The following is a 22624-nucleotide window of genomic DNA, read 5'->3' as shown; positions in this document are numbered from 1 at the left end:
TCTGTTTGAATTTTCACATTCCTGACTACTTTCCCAGCTTCTCTTAATTTTTCCAGATACTGTCCACCGTCTTCCTCTTCCTGTGATCTCTTGTAGTTTATGAATGCTAACCTTTTCTCCCTTACCTTTTCTGTTACTTCTTAAAAACCAAAAAGGTCTCTTTTACCTCTTACTTTTGTTTACAGTACATGCCTAACAAAAAAATGTGTTGTCCTTATAATATCTCCTTTAATTTTGCCCATGCTCTTCTACATCACCTAGATTTTCCCATCCAGCTCCTTCAGATACTTCCCCATTTTGAAAAGTTAATTTTCCTGAAGTTTAGGACTCACCTTAGAATGAACCTTCATCTCTTGTGTCCTAATATTGAACCACACCATCTGGTCGTCACCAGTTCCTAGATATTCATCCACTACGACATCGGAAATACTGTCCCTGCCCACAGCTTATCTGAATAACTGCTTAGCCAGATAAGTACTTATCCAGCTAAGTGGCAGCCACTAAATTGGACTGAATATTCATCTGCCGCCATATAGCCACATGAGTTTATTCTTATCCAGCTAAGTAACACTGAATATCGGCCTCCTAATATTTAGTTGTCCAAAAATGAAGTTTGTTTCCAGTGTTATGCACCTATGTTTTAAGTGTTCAACTGATTGAACTTACATAGTAACATGTTAGATGACAGTAGAAAAAGATCAACTGGCCCATTCAGTCTACCAAGATATTCCTATGCACACTGCTAAGAATATATTGCAGCAGCCAGCCATAGAGCATGACCATTTGTAAATATCTCTTCTTATCCAAGACAGTTTTTTTGTTGTCTTCCTCCTTTGTGTTGTAATATCTTGGGTAGATGAGCATATAGGATTCCTTGTTTAATTCACATCTAGCACAAGCTCTTTCGTAATCAAAATAGCCATCAGTACTAATGTGGCTGTTGCCCAAACATCCAGCCCCTACATCTACATGGCCTTTCTAGATGGTAACCCCCAACAACAACCTGGTGCACTGACCTGGAAACTTTATGGAAGTTGTAGCCTTATTTATATGATTGCAAATTTAACAAAATGAAGGAGTGACATTCTATCTACTCTTAGTTTGCTTTTCACTGCATTTCCTATGGCAAAATTCCCAAATATACCCACTCCCCCTCCTAATGCACTCTCCAAGTTTCAGAACTAGAATGGTCTATGTTCCTTCTCTGCACCCAACAACCTATCTTCACACCAAGTTTGGTTGAGCTAGGTCCAGCAGTTCAAAAGTTATAAGGCACACACACACCCAAAGGCAAACTGCAAAACACAAAGACATTGGTATGATCTGATAAGCCTCGTTTTGTATCAAAGTAAGGCTAACAATTGGCGAGAATCATCATTTATTTATTTTTATTTATTTAAGGGTTTTTTATATACCGCAGCTCGTTTGCAAACATCACCTCGGTTTACAATGAACATTAAATTAGCAACAAGCTTTACAATCAAACATATTTAAATAAAGATACATCGTTGAATACATATAATTAAAATACACTAAACTAGGTTTAGCGGGGGTGCAAAGGGCTGGGGATCAACTTAATCGTACATTATTAACAGTACAGATATTTACAAGGTCGGACTTAGTTGACAGATAAATTACTATAATACTAATATTGCAAGTAAATAGGTCATATTTAATGTAATATTTAATGCAAGTAAATAGGTCATATTACATCATGTTACATTTCTAAATATAGCAGATGAGACCCCTCTCTTGTGATTAATTGTTGTTAAGTCTAAACACTCCTAAGTTCATTTGATTACCACTAGTTCTACACAGCCTGCCAGACAGACCTGGCGAACCTTCTAATTGTGACCAACCTGGCTGCCACCCTTCGGTTTTATTTAATATAACCTTTGGGCGATGTTCCACTTGGAGAGTCCACGAGCAAACAATCATACATTGGAGTTACTAGTTCCTCTCACTTCCTCTATAGCCCCAAACCTACAAGATTCCTCCGTAGAGGAGGGAGTGGGGATGGGGCACTGGTCTTCTGGGTCCAGGGCATTAGTCTATGATTACTTAATCTTTGCTTCAGGAATCTTACTAGACTCGGTAATACTGTTCCAACATAACTTTATTGACAGGAGTTTTTAAGATGGAGTAAAGTTCTGTTTATGTCCAATCTTCATATAGTCAAATAAACCAAGAGAATGTGCAGGATAAGTTCAGTGTCCACACATAATTTTGAGTGAGGAAATGTATTCTTTTGAAACGGCAACTCCACAGTGTTATAACAGGATATAATTCAAAGCGGGTCCCCCGACCATGGACCAGTGTTTCGCCACAAGGCTGCGTCGGGAGGGACAAACAGTACTTTATTTCTTCTGTAACTGGTTTCACATTCAGCGTCACTGGGAGTGCATTTATGTGCACGTTGAATTATATCCTGTTATAACACTGTTAAGTTGCCGTTTCAAAAGAATACATTTCCTCACTCAAAATTTTGTGTGGACATTGAATTTATCCTGCACATTCTCTTGGTTTATTTGATTGTTTGCGTGCAGCAGTGCTCCCCTCTTGCTTTTTTCAATCTTCATATAGTCCATAACACAACTTAGTGAAGGTAAATCTGTGGCTGTGCAGTTCCTTCCATAATGTATTTATCAACCAAATTCCTTCCCTGCTTAGGGGAAGTTTTAAAGCTTCCTCCTTGGGGGTGGCTGCACTGGTGGGTTGGCAGATCAAATTTACTTCCCAATTTACCATACTTTGGATCAGATGTCTTGGTATGAAAGTCTCACTGCTCCTTTAGCACTTTTACACCTTGTACTTATAGAGTACTTTCCAAATATCCAATGAATATCTGTACTGGATCTGTAGCGGTGAGGTGGCACCCTTCTCAGTTATACCTTAATCCTTTTCTTCTCCCAGGCACTGGATGGATATCCAGTTCTTCTTTCAGACCTCTGGTGGGTGACTGAATCTCTCAGGTGGAGGGTTCCAGAGATAACAACTGTATAAAACTGACCAACAAAATCCATAAAGGAAGGAAGTTGACAGAAAGCTTCCTTCAACTGAATCAAAAAATGAAACCATTTCCTTCGCAGAAGGAAACAAACCACTCAGCTTCTTGACTCTTCTCTACATCTACACACCAGTGAGTAGGATCTAGAACAGAGGTATTCACTCCCAGCCCTCGAGGGCTGCCAGCAGATCATATTTTCAGGATATCCCTAATGAATATGTATGAGATTTGTATGCACACTGCCTCAATTGCTTGTAAATGTTTCTCATGCACATTCAATAGCAGTGATGGATTTAGGATTTTGCCACCCCTAGGCACTGTTGGTGCTGTTCCACTGCCCTCCCCCCCCCCCCCCAACTCCAGACAAGGGACAGCAGAGCAGAAGGTCTAAGGAACAGCCTTCTTTGCTCTTCTCTGTATACTCCAGACTCACCTCTTCCTCTCATGTCCATGAATGACAGGATGAGAGGGCATGAATTAGGGAGCAGAGTGGCTTTTCTTTGCTCCCTACTGCATGCTTTGGCCTCTCCCCTTCCTCCTCTCCACAAAGCTGGAGGAGAGGGACTGGAATAGGGAGTAGAGCAGCTTTTCTTTACTCTGCCCATTCCAGCCTCAGCCTTCCTCTTTTATTCTCTGCACTAGGAGGGGAGGGGCTGGACCAGGAAACAGAAAGCTATTCTCTGCTGAGTAAGATTCAACACAATTGGGAGGGAGCAAATCTTCAGCTTGCCTGCTGTCCCCCAGATTTTTGCCACCCTAGGCACAGGCCTAGTGTGCCTGTTAGAGATGTGTTTCGGGTAAAAAATTTCACGTCGGGCTTCATTTCGGGGCCCTCCCCCCCCCGCAGGAATTTTCGGGTTAGTGCATACTGTCGGGAGTTAGCGCTCACTAACGGGAGTTACCATGCACTAACTCAAAAATGATTTTTTTCCGAAATTTCGGAAAAAATTCAATTGTTTTTCAGTTCTCCCAAACCATTCCGAATTAGGCAATTTCATTGACATTGCCTAATTCGGGAAAAATGATTGCACATCCCTAGTGCCTGTTGGCAAATTCAGGCCTGTTTGCAGCCCTTGGAGGGTTGGGAGTGAAGACCACTGGTCTAGAAGTTCTTTTCCCAAAACAGAAATAAAAGAAAAGAGACTCAAAAGAAACTCTCCTCCTTCCTCCAAAGCCAAACCTAATAGGTGGTATGCACCTCTCTCACTGCTCTGCCTGCATAGCCTTTCTACAAAGCTACTCTTTAATAGAGAACCAGTGGGGCTCTGCACTAAATTCATCATTTCAAGTAAATCCATTCATATCAGCTTAGAAAAGTATACCATATGATACAGCAATATTCAAAAGCAAAAACAGAAAAAGCACATTTATGGTTTATTATTTTTATATACCGTCACATCGGCATGGCCTTCCCAACGGTTCACATTCAACAACATATAAGAAATACAGAACATTTATCAAATATAGTGGCATCTAAAATCTATTAAAAGTACATACAATTATATTTTAGATGCAAAAACGATAAATAATTTTAAGTAATAATAATAATCCAAAAAATCAAAATACTTGACAATCTACATACTATAACATAAAATACATTGCAACTGATACAATAATAAAACTCATAAACAAATCAAACTTACATGACAATATAGTTACATCAGATCAAAGTTACATCAAATCAAAGTTACATGACAATATAGTAAAAACATTTTTAAAACAATTCAAGCTCACCATAAGGCGGGAAAAACTCCCAGAGAAAATAATGAACTAAAGGAAAATAACAAGTCAGTACAGAACTGATTACCGATCTGCTTCAGCAGGCACAGATATGACAGTCAACTAACTCACTCCAAGTTAATTCCCAAAGCGGAGATCATATAGCGCCAGAAGGCTTATCTCTTAGAAAAGTCTCCAGTTGCATAAGGTCAAAAAAAGTAAAGTGATCCTCCTTATATTTCACAATACATTTGCATGAACTTCAGGAAATATTCATCTCCAGTACTGAAAACTTGCTGGTACAAATTGAAGAAAAAACTTTCTTCTTGAATTGGATTATTTGAAGAACAGCAGGAAACACTGATTATTTTTTTAGCCAAAAAAATATTAAATCTCTGTTCAGAAAAAAAAAAATATATTAGCACCCAGTTCCTATCAGAAACAAGGGCAAGAGTAACTTATAATGTAGCATGTGTAGTGATCGTTTCTTGCATGCAAATAAAGGAGACCAATATTCAGTAAGATAGCAAGCGGGCAAATTATCCAGCTAAATATACTCTCCTAAATTTATCTGACTACATGTAGCCAGATAACCTTAAAACCTAACTGACTATGTTAGAATATAACCAGTTTCATTTTAAAGTTATCCAACGGTGAGTGGACGGATGTCTTGAGGCTTAACCAACGAAATTCAAAAGGAATATAACCAGTTAAATAAATGGTTTTACTGTAAACAACAAAATAAAAGTGCAGCATGGGTTTTGGTGGGGAATCCTTGACCCTCCCCCCCCCCCACCCCCACCCAGTATATGCAAAAGGGGCCGAATCCCCCACCCTCTCAAACCCCTCTGTCAGCATTTAAAATATAGAACAGTGGTTGTGGCTGGGTTCTGGGACTGGTCTCCCTCCCCCCCATGCCCCTCCTCAGTCCTGCATAATTGTGAAAGAATGACCCCCTTCTCTGTCCCCCTTTCCTCTCCCCACCTCAGCCATAACCCTCCTACCCCCTCACTTTTCTTCTGCTGGGGTCACAGTAGGAGCACACGGTGCTTTCTGCACTGCTGTGTCCACGACGCTGCTAGCTTACGTTTCCAGTGCTGCTGATACAGCAAAGCACAGAAAGTGCCGGCCAGGATCGCGGTAGAAGCATTTCATGAGGGTGGGGGGTCAGGGATTCCCTGCTAGTCCCATGCTTACAAGCATACAGTGAAGGCACCTGACTGGCTAATATTCTTTTGAATAAGCCTCAAGTTATCCGGCTACACGTGGCCAAATAAACTTTAGGTCTACTCTGAAGCAACCCTAAAGTCATCCGGCTAAGATTACTTTCCTCAGGTTATAATAGATGGGGAGGTATTAGCTCTCGAAAGCTAGTCAAAAAATGAGGTAAGTTAGTCCAATAAAAAGATATTGCTGTATTTTTTTTTTTGTTTTTATTTTTGCTTCTATTGATAACCTTTATTTCTGTGCATGCAGGTGGACTAAGATGGCAACCACACTACTTGATTTCTTCTTGTGAGGGTTGAAATATAGCTGTTAAATCCAAACTATCGGATAATAAAGTGGCACCATACCCTCTTTTTGAGAGCTCTTATCTTCGCAGCTGTTTTACTATGTGGTGCAGGCTTAGATACATAAATAATGTAGGCAGAAATCTGGGGGTCTGTTTTTCAGCCACTCTCCAGCCAGTAAACTTAGGCTGGGTAAACCTATCTGGCTAACTTGTCTGGGATATTCAAGGGTGCTGCTGTGCTGCTGAATACACCTGGATATCTTAAAGTTATCCGGGTAAGTTTATCCCGCTAAGTTTAGGAATGCTCTACGGCACAACCAGCGTTAGCCAACTAACTCTGCATATCGGCATTATCCAGATAGCTTATCTGGCTAACTTCTCCCTGCCCAGAAATGGCCCCAAATTATCCGGCTTAAGTTTTAGCCAGCTAACTCCGAGGCAGGCAGTCAGTGGGAATTTTGAAATCTCCGGCTAAGTCTGAACTTAACATGGAACTGAATATCTAACATGAAGCCCCACCTCTGGACTGGACTGCCTACCAGGGATGAATTAAGGTGGCATGTGTCCATAGGGGGTGAGAGGAGGGAAGTTATCCTCCCTCTCCACCCTGCGGGACTCCTCCTGCCCAGATCCTCTTGTCAGGGCTTCCTCCCAGGTTGGGGTGCTGCTTTCTCCTCTAATTGCACTGGCTCCGGGTCAGTAGGCTATCTCCTCCCCCCCCAACCCCCGAGCGGGGGTTCCCAACCTCTTTGGGAGTGTGGACCCCTTTTCAACCTCCAGAAATTTTGCGGAGCCCCATATGAATCTCTTTAATTTTTACATGCAGTTAAATGCCATACGGAAAACTGATTGATGTAATAACAAATATGCACGCCAGAATCCTTTGTAATGTATAAACGTAATGATTTTTTTTAAAAAATGAGCTTTTCCTCTTGCTCTCGCTTTATGGCTCTTTCATGAGTGCCATTCCCTGCCTCCAAGTGCCTTCCCTCCACCAGCGAACCCTTCCTGAGCAATCTTCCTCCTGCTCTTTCCTCTGCAGCCCCTTCTCTGGTTCTGTCCGTCCTGTCTTCTTCCTGTGACCCCCCCCCCCCCCACACACACACCTTCCTGAGTGCTCACTCTCTTGCCTTCCCTCCTACGCTGCTTGCCCCCACCTATAGTTCCTTCTCTCTTGCCTTCCCTTCTGTCCTCTCCCTCCTCATCAAGGCCCCTTCCTTGGGGGTAGATTTTAAGACGAGCGCGTGTGCATCCATGTCCTCGTGCTACCCGGCGCGCACACATGGACGCCCGATTTTATAACATGCGCGCGCAGGTGCGTGCAAGGGGGTGCACATTAGTGTAACTTGTGTGCGCCGACACCCGCAGCCTTCCCCCGTTCCCAACCCCCTTCACTAACTTCCCTTCCCCTTCCCCTAACCTACCCGCCTCCTAGCCCTAACGTAGGAAAACCCCCCCCCTACCTTTGTCTTACCTTTTGCATCTGCCTCGGGGCAGCACAGTGGCAAATGGCCGCTGTGCTGGGAGCCTCAGACCCCGCCCCACCCCCTCCCCGCCCCGCCCCTTTTCCGAAGCCCTGGGACTTACTTGCATCCCGGAGCTTCACGCGCGTGTCCAGGCCTTTTAAAAATAGGCCCAGCATGCGTAAGCCCACCTAGGCGCGTAAATCCGGGCCTTAGTGCTTACCCTCCTGTGTCCTTCCTCCCGCCTGCCCTTCCCACCCCCATGGCCCTTTCCTGAGTGCCTCCCTTCCTGCCCTATTCATTTGTGTCCCCTTCCCTGGTCCTCTCTCTCCTCCCCTCTCCCCATGGCCCCATCCCAAGCACTCTTACATTTATTTGTATTCATTATTCAACTTTTTGAAAAGAAATTCACTCAAGATCGGGATACAACATATTCGAAAGGTAACATACAGCCTAAAGGAGACTTCAGTAAGGACTAGACCTGATATTCATCAATGACAAACTAAAACTAGACAGAATGCAGAACAGGACTACACTTGGAATAAGTCAACAACAGGAATAAGAATGCAACACATCTTGGTAAGATCAACACAGGACTAATTAGATAAGAATATAAACATCTCAGGACTGCAACAGCTTGTAGCAGCATGTTCATAAATACAAACATCTGAGTAAAACATTAGGTTGCCGCAGCATGTGTAAAGCCCTCATAGTTAGTAGTACACCCTCCTCCCTCTTACCGCCCTTTCCAAGTGCTTTCACTCTCATGCACTCCCTCATGCCCTCTCCTCCTTGTGACCTCTTCTCTGCCCCTTCCCTCCTGCCTCCTGGCTCCCACCGTGGCCATTCTGCTCCCTCAGTGCAGTTTGCTCCCTCTCAGTCAGGCCATCCAGAGCACATGTATCAGTGGCCAGAAATGCTCCTCGGGGCGATCACCCTGCTTGCTGCCAACTCAGGTCGTGTGGAGCAGCAGCTGTTGGTGCTGATGGCAGCACATTTCCCTCTTTCTCATCTCTCTGCATAGCTTTAGAGTCCTTGCGGCGGCAATGACCCACACACACTTCTTCATGCCAGCTTGGACTTCTTGAGGCTGTGATCTTCCTCTCCTTGGCACGGGGTCAGGCAGTGGGATTAGGCAGGAGCCTTAGAGCAGAGCTCTTCAGAGGTGAGGTCAGCCTGCTCTGTTTCTCAGCAGCTGTACCTTGGTTGCCTCCCTTCTTGTGGACCCCCCCCCCTGTGATAATCTCAAGGACCCCACTAGAGTAACGCATGGAAACATTTCCTTCCACAAGAAAATCCAGACTTGGTTGTTCAGCCAGGGCTTCCCTTAGACTCTATAACAAATCCTTCGCTATTCATTTTTACCGCCCTTGTCTGCGCTCTAGTAAATAGGAGTCCCTTTCCTTATGGATTTCTTGCTTAATATTCGTTTGTGTACTCTCCTCTTTATGCTATGTACTAGGCATCTTGTAACATTTCTATGTAATCTGCCTTGTGTCTAGGAAAAGGCAGGTTATCAAATGAATAAAAACAAATAAATATGAAAGGATTCAATTCACGCACTTCATGCAGCTGGCATTAGACCAAACAGAAGGGCTGTCTGTGCTGGACAGTTTCTCTGGCATAGTAAAACCTTCCTTCATGGCTGATTAAAAGATCTGAATTGGATGTCAAATGTGGTCAAAATTCCAACAAATACAGAATGTTGATTTCTCATATATGTCAACCAGCTCAGGTGGAAAAATTCATTTTAGGACATCTTTTTATAAATTAGTCCGGGATGTTGTTTATTGCATTAACAATAGCAGTATGATACAATCGATCCATCCAGAGGCTCACAAACTAAGATAAAACAGCTTTAGTGTGTCAAGAACACACAAAGTCAGCTACCAGATGGTGCTCACTCAGCAAAAAGATGCCAGCCTGCCAGAATACAGAAGAGGAGAAACTCCTTTTAGGCTTATTCCAGTCCAGGCCATGTGAGCAGGTGGAATGTAACCAGGCCCTTCATCCATCAGATATTAATAGCTTCCCCGTCTGTTGTTTTCTTTCAGTTCAGCAGTCAAACTTTGGCAGAAGTGGCCATGGCTCAGTTACACACCATCTGCCCCTTCTTCCTTGAAATGTAATTCTTTGCCATGCTTAAAGAAAATAATAATCATAATAATAATAATAATAATGCAGTTGAATGGCTATAAAACAATATAAAGCTGAGCATTAAATCAGAAATAATGCTAATTAAAATCAAGGGAACGTTACATAGACAGAACGACTGAAAAGGAAATGAGAAACAGAAAAGGAGTGGAAAGGAAGATGAAGATAAGAAAAAGCAGAGAATTGGAGAAATATGACTAAAAAAAAGGAGAAAGGGGTACAGAAAGTGGAAGGAGGGGTAAGAAAGCAATACAGAAGCAGGCACAGTGAAGGAAAGGGAATAAAACTGGAAACGCTAGAGAAGGGACACAGAACAGAAGAATTCTGGTCAGTTGGAATTTCATTTTATAAACCTAAAGGGTGGTTTTCAACTCAGTCCAGGGGGCCACCTGTTCAGTCTGGATTTCAGGCTAACCTCAATAAATAAGCACAGGATATATCTGCATGCACAGTCTCCTTTGTATGCAAATACATCTCCTGCATCGTCAGCGTGGCCAGCCTGAAATCCTGTATGGCTAGGGATAATCTAGGACTGGGTTCAGAACCACTGTCCTAACATCGGGGAGGGTCAGTAGTCAAACAAACCTTGGGATTTAAAAATCCCGATAGTTTGGCCACCCCTGACGTTGGCTAAAATCTTACCTGGCTATGTCAGGGGTGGGCTAGTAGCATTCCTGGGCTGAGCTACATTATCCGGTTAAGTCAGCTAGATAATGGCGATTTTCAGTGTTAATCCAACTAATGTGGCTGGATAACTTTAGCCCTGCAGGTCAGCAAATCTAAAGTTTACTGGATAAACTTACCTGGATAACTTTAAGATAGCTGGCTATGTTCAGTGGTGCACCCACACTGCTGAATATCCCAGCTAAGGTAGCCACATGAGTTTATCTGGCTAATTTTACCAGACACCCCAGCGACTGAAAATGAGTCCCAGGTTCTCAGTATTGCTGCTCAAGGTCTGCAGACGGGCTGGGTTTTCAGGGACAGACAAACTATGCAAATTAAGCTTATTCTTAATCCCTATGGGCCCAATTTTAAAAACATTTACTCGCTTAAAATTGGGTTTTACACATGTGAATGTATTTTACCTGTGTAAGTAGGCTTTTGAAAATTGCGACAATATATGCCATTGAATTGTCCATAGGATATTCATGTGAAAGGGCACTTTACATGCGTAAATGGCTTTTTTAAATTGCTGCGATAGTATGTTACATTTACACGTGTAACTCCATTTAAAATGTCCTCCTGTGTATGCAGACATAACTGATGATATTTATTTTAGATATCCTGAAAACCCATTCTATCTCCTGACTCAGCAACCCTATCCCACTGTGCTTTTGCTACTATTCCCTAATATTTTCCACTTAATTTCATTCTTATAATTTGAAATTCTGCTGAGCAGTACCTTAAACCATTTGAGCAATGATTCCTGTTAGTCCCTGGGAGATACTAACCCACCAGAAAGCGCTGATTTCTTTAGCACTGAAGGAAATACTCCAGCAAAAGTACATCACTGATTTTCTGAAATAGCAAGGAAAAAAAAAAGGATGAAAGAAACCATTTTGAAATGTTTTTATTACTGCTCTTGAGTCCTGTTAGAGTGGGATCCCATGCAGATGAAGAATGAATAGCTCTGGTAGTAACTCCTGTGCTGATGTCCTTCAGCCTGCTTGCTGGGCTTATAGTAAATAATTAAGTAGAAAGGTATGATAGAATAGCTTTGGTACATCTCAGGTGTATTGAGAGGCACAAGGTGCTTTCAACCAGCTAAATAGCACCAGTATCCTGCATTAACCTATTCTCTGTGACTGTGAATATAAAACTGAAAAAAAAAAAACCCATAATAATAATAATAATTTGATAGTGTTAGAACATACCCCATACTGTTCTATTGGGAACCTGCAGGAATGCATCCTCCAGCTTCAGTCTCAGCCTCATGACTGACAGCCGGTTCTTAACACTTGGCTCTTTTTCCAGTGTGTACCTGCTGTTCTGGGGGCAGGATCCTTAGAGGTGAGTTCAGCACGCCAATAACAATTCCTTTAACAGCGATATGCTGATTATTTTAAAATGAGCATGGACGCTGCACTCGGAAAACATCTACTGAATGCTTTTCTTAACAAAATTCAGAGGTAATTTTTTAAAAATAAAACTGAAAAAAATAGAATGTATACAGCGTGAGAGTTGACACCAAACTGGGCAGCATGAATGTTTTGCGTGTTAGTGATATTGCACTGATGTGGGCTGCTGTACAGAACTGACCTGCATCCAAGGCTTGGGAATGGTGTTTTAGTTTAACTTGGGTGCTTGTTGAAAAGGAAAACTAAAATTTAGAGGAGAAAAAATTCTGGAAAAGGTAGCTGTATAATCGGGCCACCTGTATGGTGTTATCTTACCTGGCATGATAAGCAGCAAGACTTACTTCTGTTAGGAGGAAAAGTTAAAAGAGTATTTGTAAGCTAAAATATAAGGTTCAGTTAAAATCCTAAAGATCTTATTAGCTGGTGCACAGCATACTCTTTCCCTAGGGAAAACTGAATTTTACAAGCTCACCTGTTTGGGAGCGATCCTATTAACTTATTCTTTTTCAAAAATATCAGGTGACATTTTTTTAAATGCCCTAACAAACCTAGTTTTGGCATAAAATATCAATGATGTGCTATGGCAGGACATTTACTGTTAGTTAACTGTGTGGGTTAAAGGCCTCCCACAATCCGGTGGGAGCACTGAGAGAAGAGGATCACCTTGCTGATGGCTGAAAGGAATCAGTAAGTTCTGCTTAGGAAATATTTTTAAAGTATTGGGGAGAAGTAAGCTATTGGGGTATATTATTTAGTGTGTTTGTATGTTAAATAGTCAGTAAGGCAGCTAATAAACAGAAGTTAGTGTGTTTGTATTAAAAAATAATTTTAAAAAGGTAGCCAGAAGCTTGCAATAAGCTAGGAGCAGTTTATACCTAAGTAAAAAGGTTGAAAAGTTCAGTTACTCACCCTGTAAAGGTGTTAAGGTAGTGTGATTTGGTTTGATTATATACCAACATTTGTTAATCAGGACAGCAGTGAGTCACTCAGGACAACTAACTGTAGTGTAAATCTTCAAAGGGATTGTTTTGTACTAATTTACCTTAGAAGCTCAAGATATATTGCAAGGGAAGAGCTCAGTAACCCACAATCCAGTGGGAGCACTGAGAGGAGAGGATCACCTTGCTGGTGGCTGAAAGGAATCAGTAAGTTCTGCTTGGGAAATATTTTTAAAGTATTGGGGAGAATTAAACTAGTGGGGTATATTATTTAGTGTGTTTGTGTGTTTGTATGTTAAATAGTCAGTAAGGCAGCTAATAAACAGAAGTTAGTGTGTTTGTATTTCCCAACCCTCCCACCTACCCCTAGCTCATTCTTTAATTTATAGGCAGGTGCCACTTTCACACTAAAAAAAAAATCAGCCTTTTAACTTCACTTCACAAATTCCCCACATCTTATTGAGAATTTGATTATTCCCTTGTGGGCCAATATCAGATATATAGTGAATACACTAGTAATTAAAGGACCCTAATTAGACACATTCCTACTCCTGTGCTTTTCAATATATTTATAAATGATCTGGAAAGGAATACAATGAGTGAAGTAATCAAATTTGCAGATGATACAAAATTATTCAGAGTAGTTACATCACAAGCAGATGATGATAAATTGCAGGAGGACCTTGTGAGACCAGAAAATTGGGCATCCAAATGACAGATTAAATTTAATTGGATAAGTGCAAGGTGATGCATACAGAGAAAAATAACCCATGCTGTAGTTACACGATGTTAGGTTCCATATTAGGAGCTACCACTCAGGAAAGAGATCTAGGCATCATAGAGGATAATACATTGAAATCATTGGCTCAGTGTGCTGCAGCAGTCAAAAAAGCAAACAGAATGTTAGGAATTATTAGGAAGGGAATGGTAAATAAAACGGAAAATGTCATAATGCCTCTATATCGCTCCATGGTAAGACCGCACCTTGAATACTGTGTACAATTCTGGTTGCCGCATCTCAAAAAATATATATTTGCGATGGAGAAGGTACAGAGAAGGGCTACGAAATGATAAAGGGGATGGAACAGCTCCCTTATGAGGAAAGACTAAAGAGGTTAGGGCTGTTCAGCTTGGAGAAGAGACGGCTGAGGAGGGATATGATAGAGGTCTTTCAGATCATGAGAGGTGTTGAACGAGTAGATGTGAATTGGTTATTTACTCTTTCGGATAATAGAAGGACTAGGGGGCATGTAGCATGTGGCACATTTAAAACTAATTGGAGAAAGTTCTTCTTCACTCAACGCGCAATTAAACTCTGGAATTTGTTGCCAGGTGATGTGGTTAATGAAGTTAGTGTAGCTGGGTTTAAAAAAGGTTTGGATAAGTTCTTGGAGGAGAAGTCTATTACCTGCTATTAATCAATTTGACTTAGAAAATACTCACTGCTATTACTAGCAACAGTAGCATGGGATATACTTAGTTTTTGGGTACTTGCCAGGTACTTGTAGCCTGGATTGTCCATTGTTGGAAACAGGATGCTGGGCTTGATGGACCCTTGGTCTGACCTAGTATGGCAATTTCTTATGTTCTTATGCCTTGGGTTCGCCCCAGACCTGCAGCTCCTCCAGGCAGAGCGCTGATGGCCATTAAAGTGGTACATGCATACTTTCACTTTGAAAATCACCCCAGAAAGATTGCCTGTACACATTTACACTTGCTGATGTGTGTGGGTAGCTTTCTAAAAACAAAAATAAAAGTTTTTGCATAAATACTGAGCTGGCCCACACGCCCCTTGGAATGTTTCTCTTATAGGAGGGTAAAAATGCACATGTAGAAGGCGTATTTGCAGATTTTAATTAATTAAAATTACCTTCCCTGTGTCTTGGTTATTAGGAATTATTGCATAAGACAACTGAAGCTATCAGTTCTGGGAATGAAGATGCTCCAGGCAAGGCAGACATGTTTTTGTTTATCTGGAATGGGGAAGAGAGTCAGTTTGGGGTGGGGGAGAGGAGTAAGGGGAGTGGGGAAGATGCATCTTCACTGCAGAAAAGCTGATCACTTGCTACATCAAGGGTCTGATTTTCAAAAGCATTTACACACATAAAATTGGGTTTTACGCACGTAAATGCACTTTACTCATGTAAGTGGACTTGTGAAAATTGCTACAATATATGCCATTGAATTGTCCATAGGTTTTACCAGCATAAGTGCACTTTATGGGGCGGATTTTAAGAGCCCTGCTCGCCTAAATCCGCCCAAAACCGGGCGGATTTAGGCGAGCAGGGCCCTGTGCGCCGGTGAGCCTATTTTACATAGGCCTACCGGCGCGCACAGAGCCCCGGGACTCGCGTAAGTCCCGGGGTTTTCGGAGGGGGGCGTGTCAGGGGCGTGTCAGGGGCGGGGCCGAGCGCCGCGCCGTTTTCGGGGCGTGTCGGCAGCGTTTTGTGGGCGGGCCCGGGGGCGTGGTTACGGCCCGGGGCAGTCCGGGGGCGTGGCCGCGCCCTCCGTACCCGCCCCTAGGTCGCGTCCCGGCGCGCTAGGGGCCCGCTGGCGCGCGGGGATTTATGTCTCCCTCCGGGAGGCGTAAATCCCCCGACAAAGGTAAGGGGGGGGTTTAGACAGGGCCAGGGGGGTGGGTTAGGTAGAGGAAGGGAGGGGAAGGTGAGGGGAGGGCGTTAGAGGATTCCCTCCAAGGCCGCTCCGATTTCGGAGCGGCCTTGGAGGGAACGGGGGTAGGCTGCGCGGCTCGGCGCGCGCCGGCTATACGTAATCGATAGCCTTGCGCGCGCCGATCCAGGATTTTAGCGGATACGTGCGACTACGCACGAATCTACTAAAATCCCGCGTACTTTTGCTTGCGCCTGATGCGCCAGCAAAAGTACACGAACGCGCCGTGTTTGAAAATCTACCCCTATGCGCATAAATGACTTTTGAAAATTGCTACGATAGTATGTTACATTTATGCGCATAATTTATTTTAAAATTACCTCCTAAGTGTTTTATGTTTGATTTTATGTAGTTGGATGTTAAATTATGATTTTTTTTTTATTGTAACCTGCTTAGGATTGGAGATAAGTGAGCTATATATTTTTTAAATAAATAGCAAGTTTGCTTACTTTAAACAGTGTTTTCCGTAGGTAACAGGTTGAATTAGTTATGACATGGGTAACATCAACCAGTGGCACCGAATAGAATTGTCTCTTGTAACTAGTAGAGATTTTAGCTCTATTGAGTAAGTGTGGTAATTCCCATGTAGACTTTGCCTCATGAATCTCCTCAGTTGATTTTAGAGCTAAGTATAGCTAGGTAGTCGACTCTCCAGGGAGGAGGGCAGGTATTTACAATGGCTAATTCATCCTGCTATCTACAGAAAAAAAAAAGCAGACTTGCTTTTTCCATTGATAAGCAGGGCTGAATTAGCCATAACATGTGGGGAGCCCCAAGCTGAGGGTGGCAGCTTCCTGGCCAATATTATTATGTCCTCAGTCACTCTGGGTAAAGAGAGATCTGAAATTTAATGAGCATTCAGCATCCAAACCATTAGGCTGAGAGACTGGAAAGTCACATGGAATAACAGACTTCCTTTTTCTTAAATTAACAGGGAACAGTCTGTTCCCAGATGAACTGGAGAGTTGCTAGATAGCTGTATGAGATGTGGAAACCAAATTTGCCTAGCCCAAGCTGGAGGGATGAGAATTAGTCGAGCCCGTTCCTGTAGCACTTTCTGCACTGTTTTGACTATGAGAGGGATTGGTGGAAAAGCATAAATGAGGTCTGCAGTTCAGTTGAGCAGAAAAGCATCCTGAGCTGATCCGAAATTACTTGGAAGAATGGAAGAACATTTTTCCAGCTTTCTGTTCTGGTCTGACAGTCTGTCCAGCTGTTGTCTATTGCAGAGACCCCCTCGTGAGAATGGAAAGCTCCGCTGAAATGCTCCACTAATGTGTTGGAGATTCTTGGAATGTAGCTCGCTTGCAGGACAGCTTGATAATTTGTATGTCCATCGCTATATTCTTATCGCTTCTTGGCAGAGAGTCCATGACCCTGTACCTCTCTACTTGTTCACATAGAACATGGCCGCTTGATTGTCGGTTTGAAATAGATTGTTTTTGCCCTTTAGAAGGTGTGTGAAAGTCAATGGAGCATAGCTTATCATTTTCAATTCCAGTATTGCTTTCAAAATGACTTTCTAACAGTGACAGGGGTTTATTTACTTATTTATTTAAAAGTGCTTATTTCCCGCGCCCTCCAAATTTCAGGGCGGGTTACAGCTAAAACATGCATAATAATCGGGTTCCATGGGTTTGAAAGGGTCCTGTGTGGGCGCCCCAGCTATTTGTGGAAATGTTTTTTGCTAACGTTACTTGATGAGGGAAGCAACAGATAGAAAATTTTTCCCCTCATCATCTTTCCCACCTTCTGCCTGCATAATAATGCACTTCATCTTTACCCTCCTTTCCCACCCTCTATATACCCCATTTGTTCCCTCTTCTCTATCCAGCCCTTACTCTCCTCCCCATTCAAATTTTGTTTACTCCCCCCCCCCCAAGTTTCACCTCCCATTCACTGTACCTCTATCAAGTTCCTTTTAAACTGTTATGTTACCCCCTCCAAGTTATCGCACCCTGTTCTCTGTAGCATGTTCAAGTTTTATGTAAACCGATATGATGTACCCACGAATACCAGTCTAAAAAAGCGTATAAATAAATAAATAAATAAATAAACAAACAAACAAACAAGGGTTCAGCCACAAGCTCGAATCATGATTCATATTCTTTGAAACTTGCACTTTTTCTGTCAGGGGTTGAGTTAGCTGGTCCCATTAACAATGGAGACCCCATTGTAGGTGGTAGATATGCAGGTGAATTAACAGAACTATCAGGCCGATGCAATACCGTGTGCTGGCCGCAGCGCACGGCTCAACATGTGATTGGATGCACATTTTGGACGCGCATCCATAACCCCGATGCAAAACGGGGGTTAGCATGTCCAAAACACATGTCAAACTGAGCACGTAGCTAATAGTGCTCATCACATGTAAATTCATGTTGATGAGGCTATTAGCTATTATCCCCCACCCCCGATGCCAAAAAAAAAAAGTGCCCCTGACGTACTTGGAGCAGGCGTTAATTCTTGAGGAGCCCAAAACGTTAACAGAAAAGCAGAAAATACTGCTTTTCTGTAGTTCCTCCGACTTAATATCATGGCGATATTAAATCAGAAGAACCGAAAAAGAAGACCTGTAAAAAAGAAAAAAAAAAGTGTGCTGGCGGTCAGGTTAGGAAAACGGATGCTTGTAAAATTGAGCGTCCGTTTTCCTAACCCACTGACAGCCACCTCTATACCAACCCACGTTCCCCTCAGGTTGAGCCCTTGGGTGCCAGGGCCGGCAGGTGTTAGGCGGAGGTCTCCTGGCGAAGAGGGATCCAGTAGGAAGTCCAAGTCGAGGCAGGCAGATGAGCAGGGTGAACGGAGACAGTCCAGAGGTCGTGGCAGGCAGCAGTGGTGCAAAACGAGGAAGCGGGCTGGAGGTCCAGGCAGGCAGCAGCGAAGCGGAGTCAGGAACAAGCCAAAGGTCAGGACAGGCAGCGAATAGAGAATACCAGAGCCAAGCCGAAGTCAGGAAACAGGAAGTCAAGCAGAGCAGAAGTGGAGTGGAACATGGGAACAGGAGCGGAGCAGGAACTGGATCAGGAACACAGGAGCAGGAACGCAGAGACAGCAACCAGCAACTCAGAAAGAGTACGACCTGTTGCTATGGCAAAGAAGGAAAGCACAAGCTGGGTTTAAATACCCAGTTGGCATCTGACGTCATTTTAGGGGCTGGGCTGAGATTTCCCGCCACGGCCCCTTTAAATCCCGAGCCATTGTGCGCAAGAGCTCGGCAGAGTCTCCCTCGTGGGGAGGACGCCGTGGAAAGGCCCAGCTGCGGCCTGGAGGAGAGCAGGGTACGCCACGAGCGGCGGACACCAGGCAGCAGGAGAGGTGAGGACCTGGCCGTGGGTTCCCGCGGCCGGGGATTCGTAACACTCCAGCCCTGTGCTGAATAAGAAGACAAAGCTTTCCCAGACACTGTGTTGCCTGCTATGCTCTTGGGGTATGCGGGTGAATGAGCGAAGGGTTCTGAGGGGATGTTGGAGGTGTGTGTGAAGTGAGGGAGGGGATTGAAGAATGTGTTTGAGATTAAGGAGATCGACTACTAGGGGATGGGGTATGTAGAGTGTGTGTGGATAGAGTGAGTGAGAGAGAAAAGGGATCATCCGGAGCAGGAATGTGTGTGTATGTATGTGTATGTGTGTGTTGTGTGTGTGTGTGTTGTGTGTGTGTCCATCCTCTCCTGTCTCCTTTCTCTTTCCCCCTCACTGTCTTCTCCTCTATCTTTCAGCCCCCTTTCATTCTCTGACCCTTGATGTTTCTGATTTATGAGTGTGTTTTTTTGGGGGGGGAGACCCAAAATGAAAACTTGCACCCTGGCCCAGGTAATCTTTGCTCCTCCACTGGTAGGAACTGGTAGGTAAAAAAAAAGCACTATTTCAACTTTAAAAGCTTAGAGTCTTTGAGAATTATGTATTTCCATTTTGTTGTCACTGTTTCATTTATGTGAACCGTCATTTTTTTAAAGAGTTATATACTGTGTAATAACTTATCTAGATTGGCAAGTGATTGTTTTCACTTATTAAGATAAACAGTTACCCCTTTAATAATTCACTCTTTTTTCTTAATTATGTGAGTTCAGATTTTATTGAGCATCTAGAAAGAAACAGGACATGTGTGAACCTTTCCTGATGCTTGGGTTCCTGTATGATAGAGACATTTGCATATGGTTGTGACTTCCAGTGGCAGGGCAGCTTTGAAAATACTCGATGTCCATCAATGGCAGGGCAGTTTTAAAAATCAGTGCCATCAAAATGCGCTTTGACCTCCCTGTGATTTCAACTTCTCTTTTTTTTCTCTATAAGGATGACAAGATAAAAGAATAGTTTCCCTGTGAGAAACTAGGCTAAAAAACATTTCAGGGTCTTAGTAACAGCAAATGCACATGGACCATAGCAAAAACAAAAGGTGCACAGAACATTTGTTCTCCTGCACCTGGTTAGCTGTTTCTCCAGAAAAGTTATTTGTAGTTAAGCAAGGAAGCTGACACTCCCACTAGGAAGCCAGTGGACTAAGGACTCATTAACACTGCTCGAGTATGTGTGTAAATTTGCTTTTATTATGCATGTTAATCACATGCAAATGAGCCAACATAGACTTTAGCACAAAAAACTTATCTACACCTCTGAAGGTGCAGTTAATGTTCTCATGATAATGCATTTGCAAAACAGCATGTGTACTTTATCACCGTGCTCAAAGATAAGGAGGTTAGCATAATTTTGAATCTCATTACTTTATTATCATGGCTTTTGCACATAAACTTGTAAAAGCTTAAATATGTTTGTTAAAAGAGCTGTTAGCTCATGAACGCCTAGCTTGCATGCACTAAACAGTGCTTTTTGCATGCATATTCGCATTTGCAAGTTTAAGTGGACTTTAGTAAATTGGCCTCTACGGGACTGCTCTTTCAGTACAGTTGCAGCAACTTCTAGCTAGGTAGGATGTGGGAATTTTCCCCCCATCTAAAACCTGTGATGCTTGGGTATGTACAAATCAACAATTACAAAATAATGATGTGCATTTGTATTTAAGGAATTGCACATCTGAACTGGAAATGGTCTTGCACGAATATACTGGAAAATTTTCAGGGGTTTTCATTTTGGGTAAAAAAAAAAAAAAAAGTAAGGCTTCCCCAAGGCCCTCCAGTCTCCCTCCTGCCCTGAAAAGACAGCCCAGGGCCCTAAAACATTACCAGGGCAGGGAATCTCCCTGGCCCCTGCTTATCCTATCCATGAGTCCAAAGGGCAGAAGTGATGCCCACTCTGGCCTGCTCTCACACTCTGTTTTAAAAATGGCATTGTGGCCCTCAGGATTGTACCTGCCTGCAGCTGAGGGGGACTGGTGATATTTATATTCCAAATTATAAAACCACTTTCCTGATTCTTGAATTTCAATTGAACAAGAGTAATTAAAATTATACAGCTACCTCCTAATCTGTGAAACTTTAATTGCAGTCTCTAATGGGATGATACGCTCACTCCTATTCGTGTGGTGTCTAACACGTACAATAGACTTGAGATTGTTCTTGTTGTTTTCTCACTGCTTTTTCACCTGCCCTGCCTGACACACTTGCCTTAGAAAGACTGCATTAAGCCCAAAAGCTTGTGTCTGTTCACTGCTGAGAATATTAGTTGCTCTTTCTTCTACTGCATAGCAACAAATACTTTTATGTTCTGGCAAACTACAATTTGATAAGGAAAAGTGTCTTTGCTCAGATCGCGGCTATGGTTAGTTAGATAAATTAATCAAAAGCAATTAGTTACAGTAATGTCTTGACTTTAAGCATAAAAGAGAGAGCAAAGCAGTAGGTCACATTTAGGCGAGGGTAAGGCATTTTGTGACACACCTCAGATTAAAAACAGTGCAAAACCAAAGGTCAGCATTAGATTTTTCCTAGCATTAGAAAAATGCTACAGACAGCAATAAACTAACTGCCTTGTCACCCGCTCTCCAGGCCTCCTTGCTCAGGTCTCTGCCTCGTTCGCTCAGTCCCTGCCCAGGCTTCCATTTCCTGCTCTCACTCACCGCCAGGGCTTGTTGGCCGTATGGCTGTTTGGACTGCTGCTGCTCCCACAGTCTCAGGAGCATCACGTTGTATTATAGTAATAGAAGAGAAACAGCATAAGATAACCACAGTTTGAAATTCTATCTAACCAGTATGTTAAATACTAGGAGACAGATGTACTAAGCTGCAAATATTTTTCGCGAAAAATATTTGCAGCTTAGTACATCTGTCACATGAAACATTTTGCAAAAACACCCAAAAATGTGCTAAAAACACTAATGTGGACGTTTTACTTAAAATTTGTCGTGAGAACACCTTTTGTGGAAACATTTTGCAGAAATGAGCTTTGCGGCAGTAATTGCGTGAAAGTTTTATTCAGATTTATTTTATTTTTTATTTATTTGTATTTTTCTATACCGGCATTCACGGAGTTCGTATCATGTCGTATCAGATGGCACCTTAATGAGCTGCTGCCGTGCAAAATCATTCAAAGCAACTCATTAATCTGTCATTTTGGGACAATGGGCTTCATGAACCCGCTTTCACAAAAAAAAAAAAAAAAAGCAAACCCAACATCTCAAGAAGTATAATTATTTTCCTGGCCTGGCCCGGGAAACAGCAGTTCCCCTAATCTGCTGCAGGGATTTAAAGGGGTCTTGCAACTCCCACCTCCTCAAGTGTCATTAAAAGTCCTTGGTGACCTTAATGCCACCTCCACCCCCACCTGCACCCCCTGAGCACTTCACTGGTAGAAAAAGTCCAAGTTAAAGCTTACGGATAAGCCCTGCTCTCTTGAATCCCCCTCCCCCAAATCGTCAAACATCTCCCCCCTCCTGAGCCTCCAGAAATCTTCCTGACAGCTTTGACAGAGCCAGCCACTGTGCAGACCCATCTGGGCACTCATGTGTGGTTCTGATAATCCAGCCAGTTGTCCTGGTGCATCTACACCCTCCCCTCCATCTAATCTCATTCCCAAAAATAATTGTATGTCAGAACTATACAAATAAGGGACTGAGAGAGGAAACAGTAGCAGAGAAAAGAAGAACGCAAGGAAACCTGAAATCATATTTGTGAAATGGCAATGCCG

At 42.9% G+C, this 22624-nt stretch overlaps 1 protein-coding gene across 6 annotated transcripts in view; it reads left to right on the top strand.

Annotated features, from left to right (window-relative positions):
* The window catches only part of REEP1 (receptor accessory protein 1), a 229360-nt gene that overhangs the window by 156379 nt on the left and 50357 nt on the right, over window positions 1–22624 (top strand). For 3 of the 6 annotated variants that reach the window (XM_029592782.1, XM_029592775.1, XM_029592809.1), the window contains exon 7: window positions 11834–11869. The exons of the other annotated variants lie outside the window; for them this stretch is intronic. In XM_029592782.1, the coding sequence (XP_029448642.1) occupies window positions 11834–11869 (36 nt within the window). The remainder of the gene's footprint in view (window positions 1–11833; window positions 11870–22624) is intronic. 6 annotated transcript variants of the gene reach the window in all.

The sequence above is a fragment of the Rhinatrema bivittatum genome, chromosome 1 (assembly GCF_901001135.1).
Source record: "Rhinatrema bivittatum chromosome 1, aRhiBiv1.1, whole genome shotgun sequence".
Classification (NCBI taxonomy): domain Eukaryota; kingdom Metazoa; phylum Chordata; class Amphibia; order Gymnophiona; family Rhinatrematidae; genus Rhinatrema; species Rhinatrema bivittatum.
The sequence above is the reverse complement of the archived record's forward strand: the minus strand, read 5'-3'. Positions and strand labels throughout refer to the sequence as shown.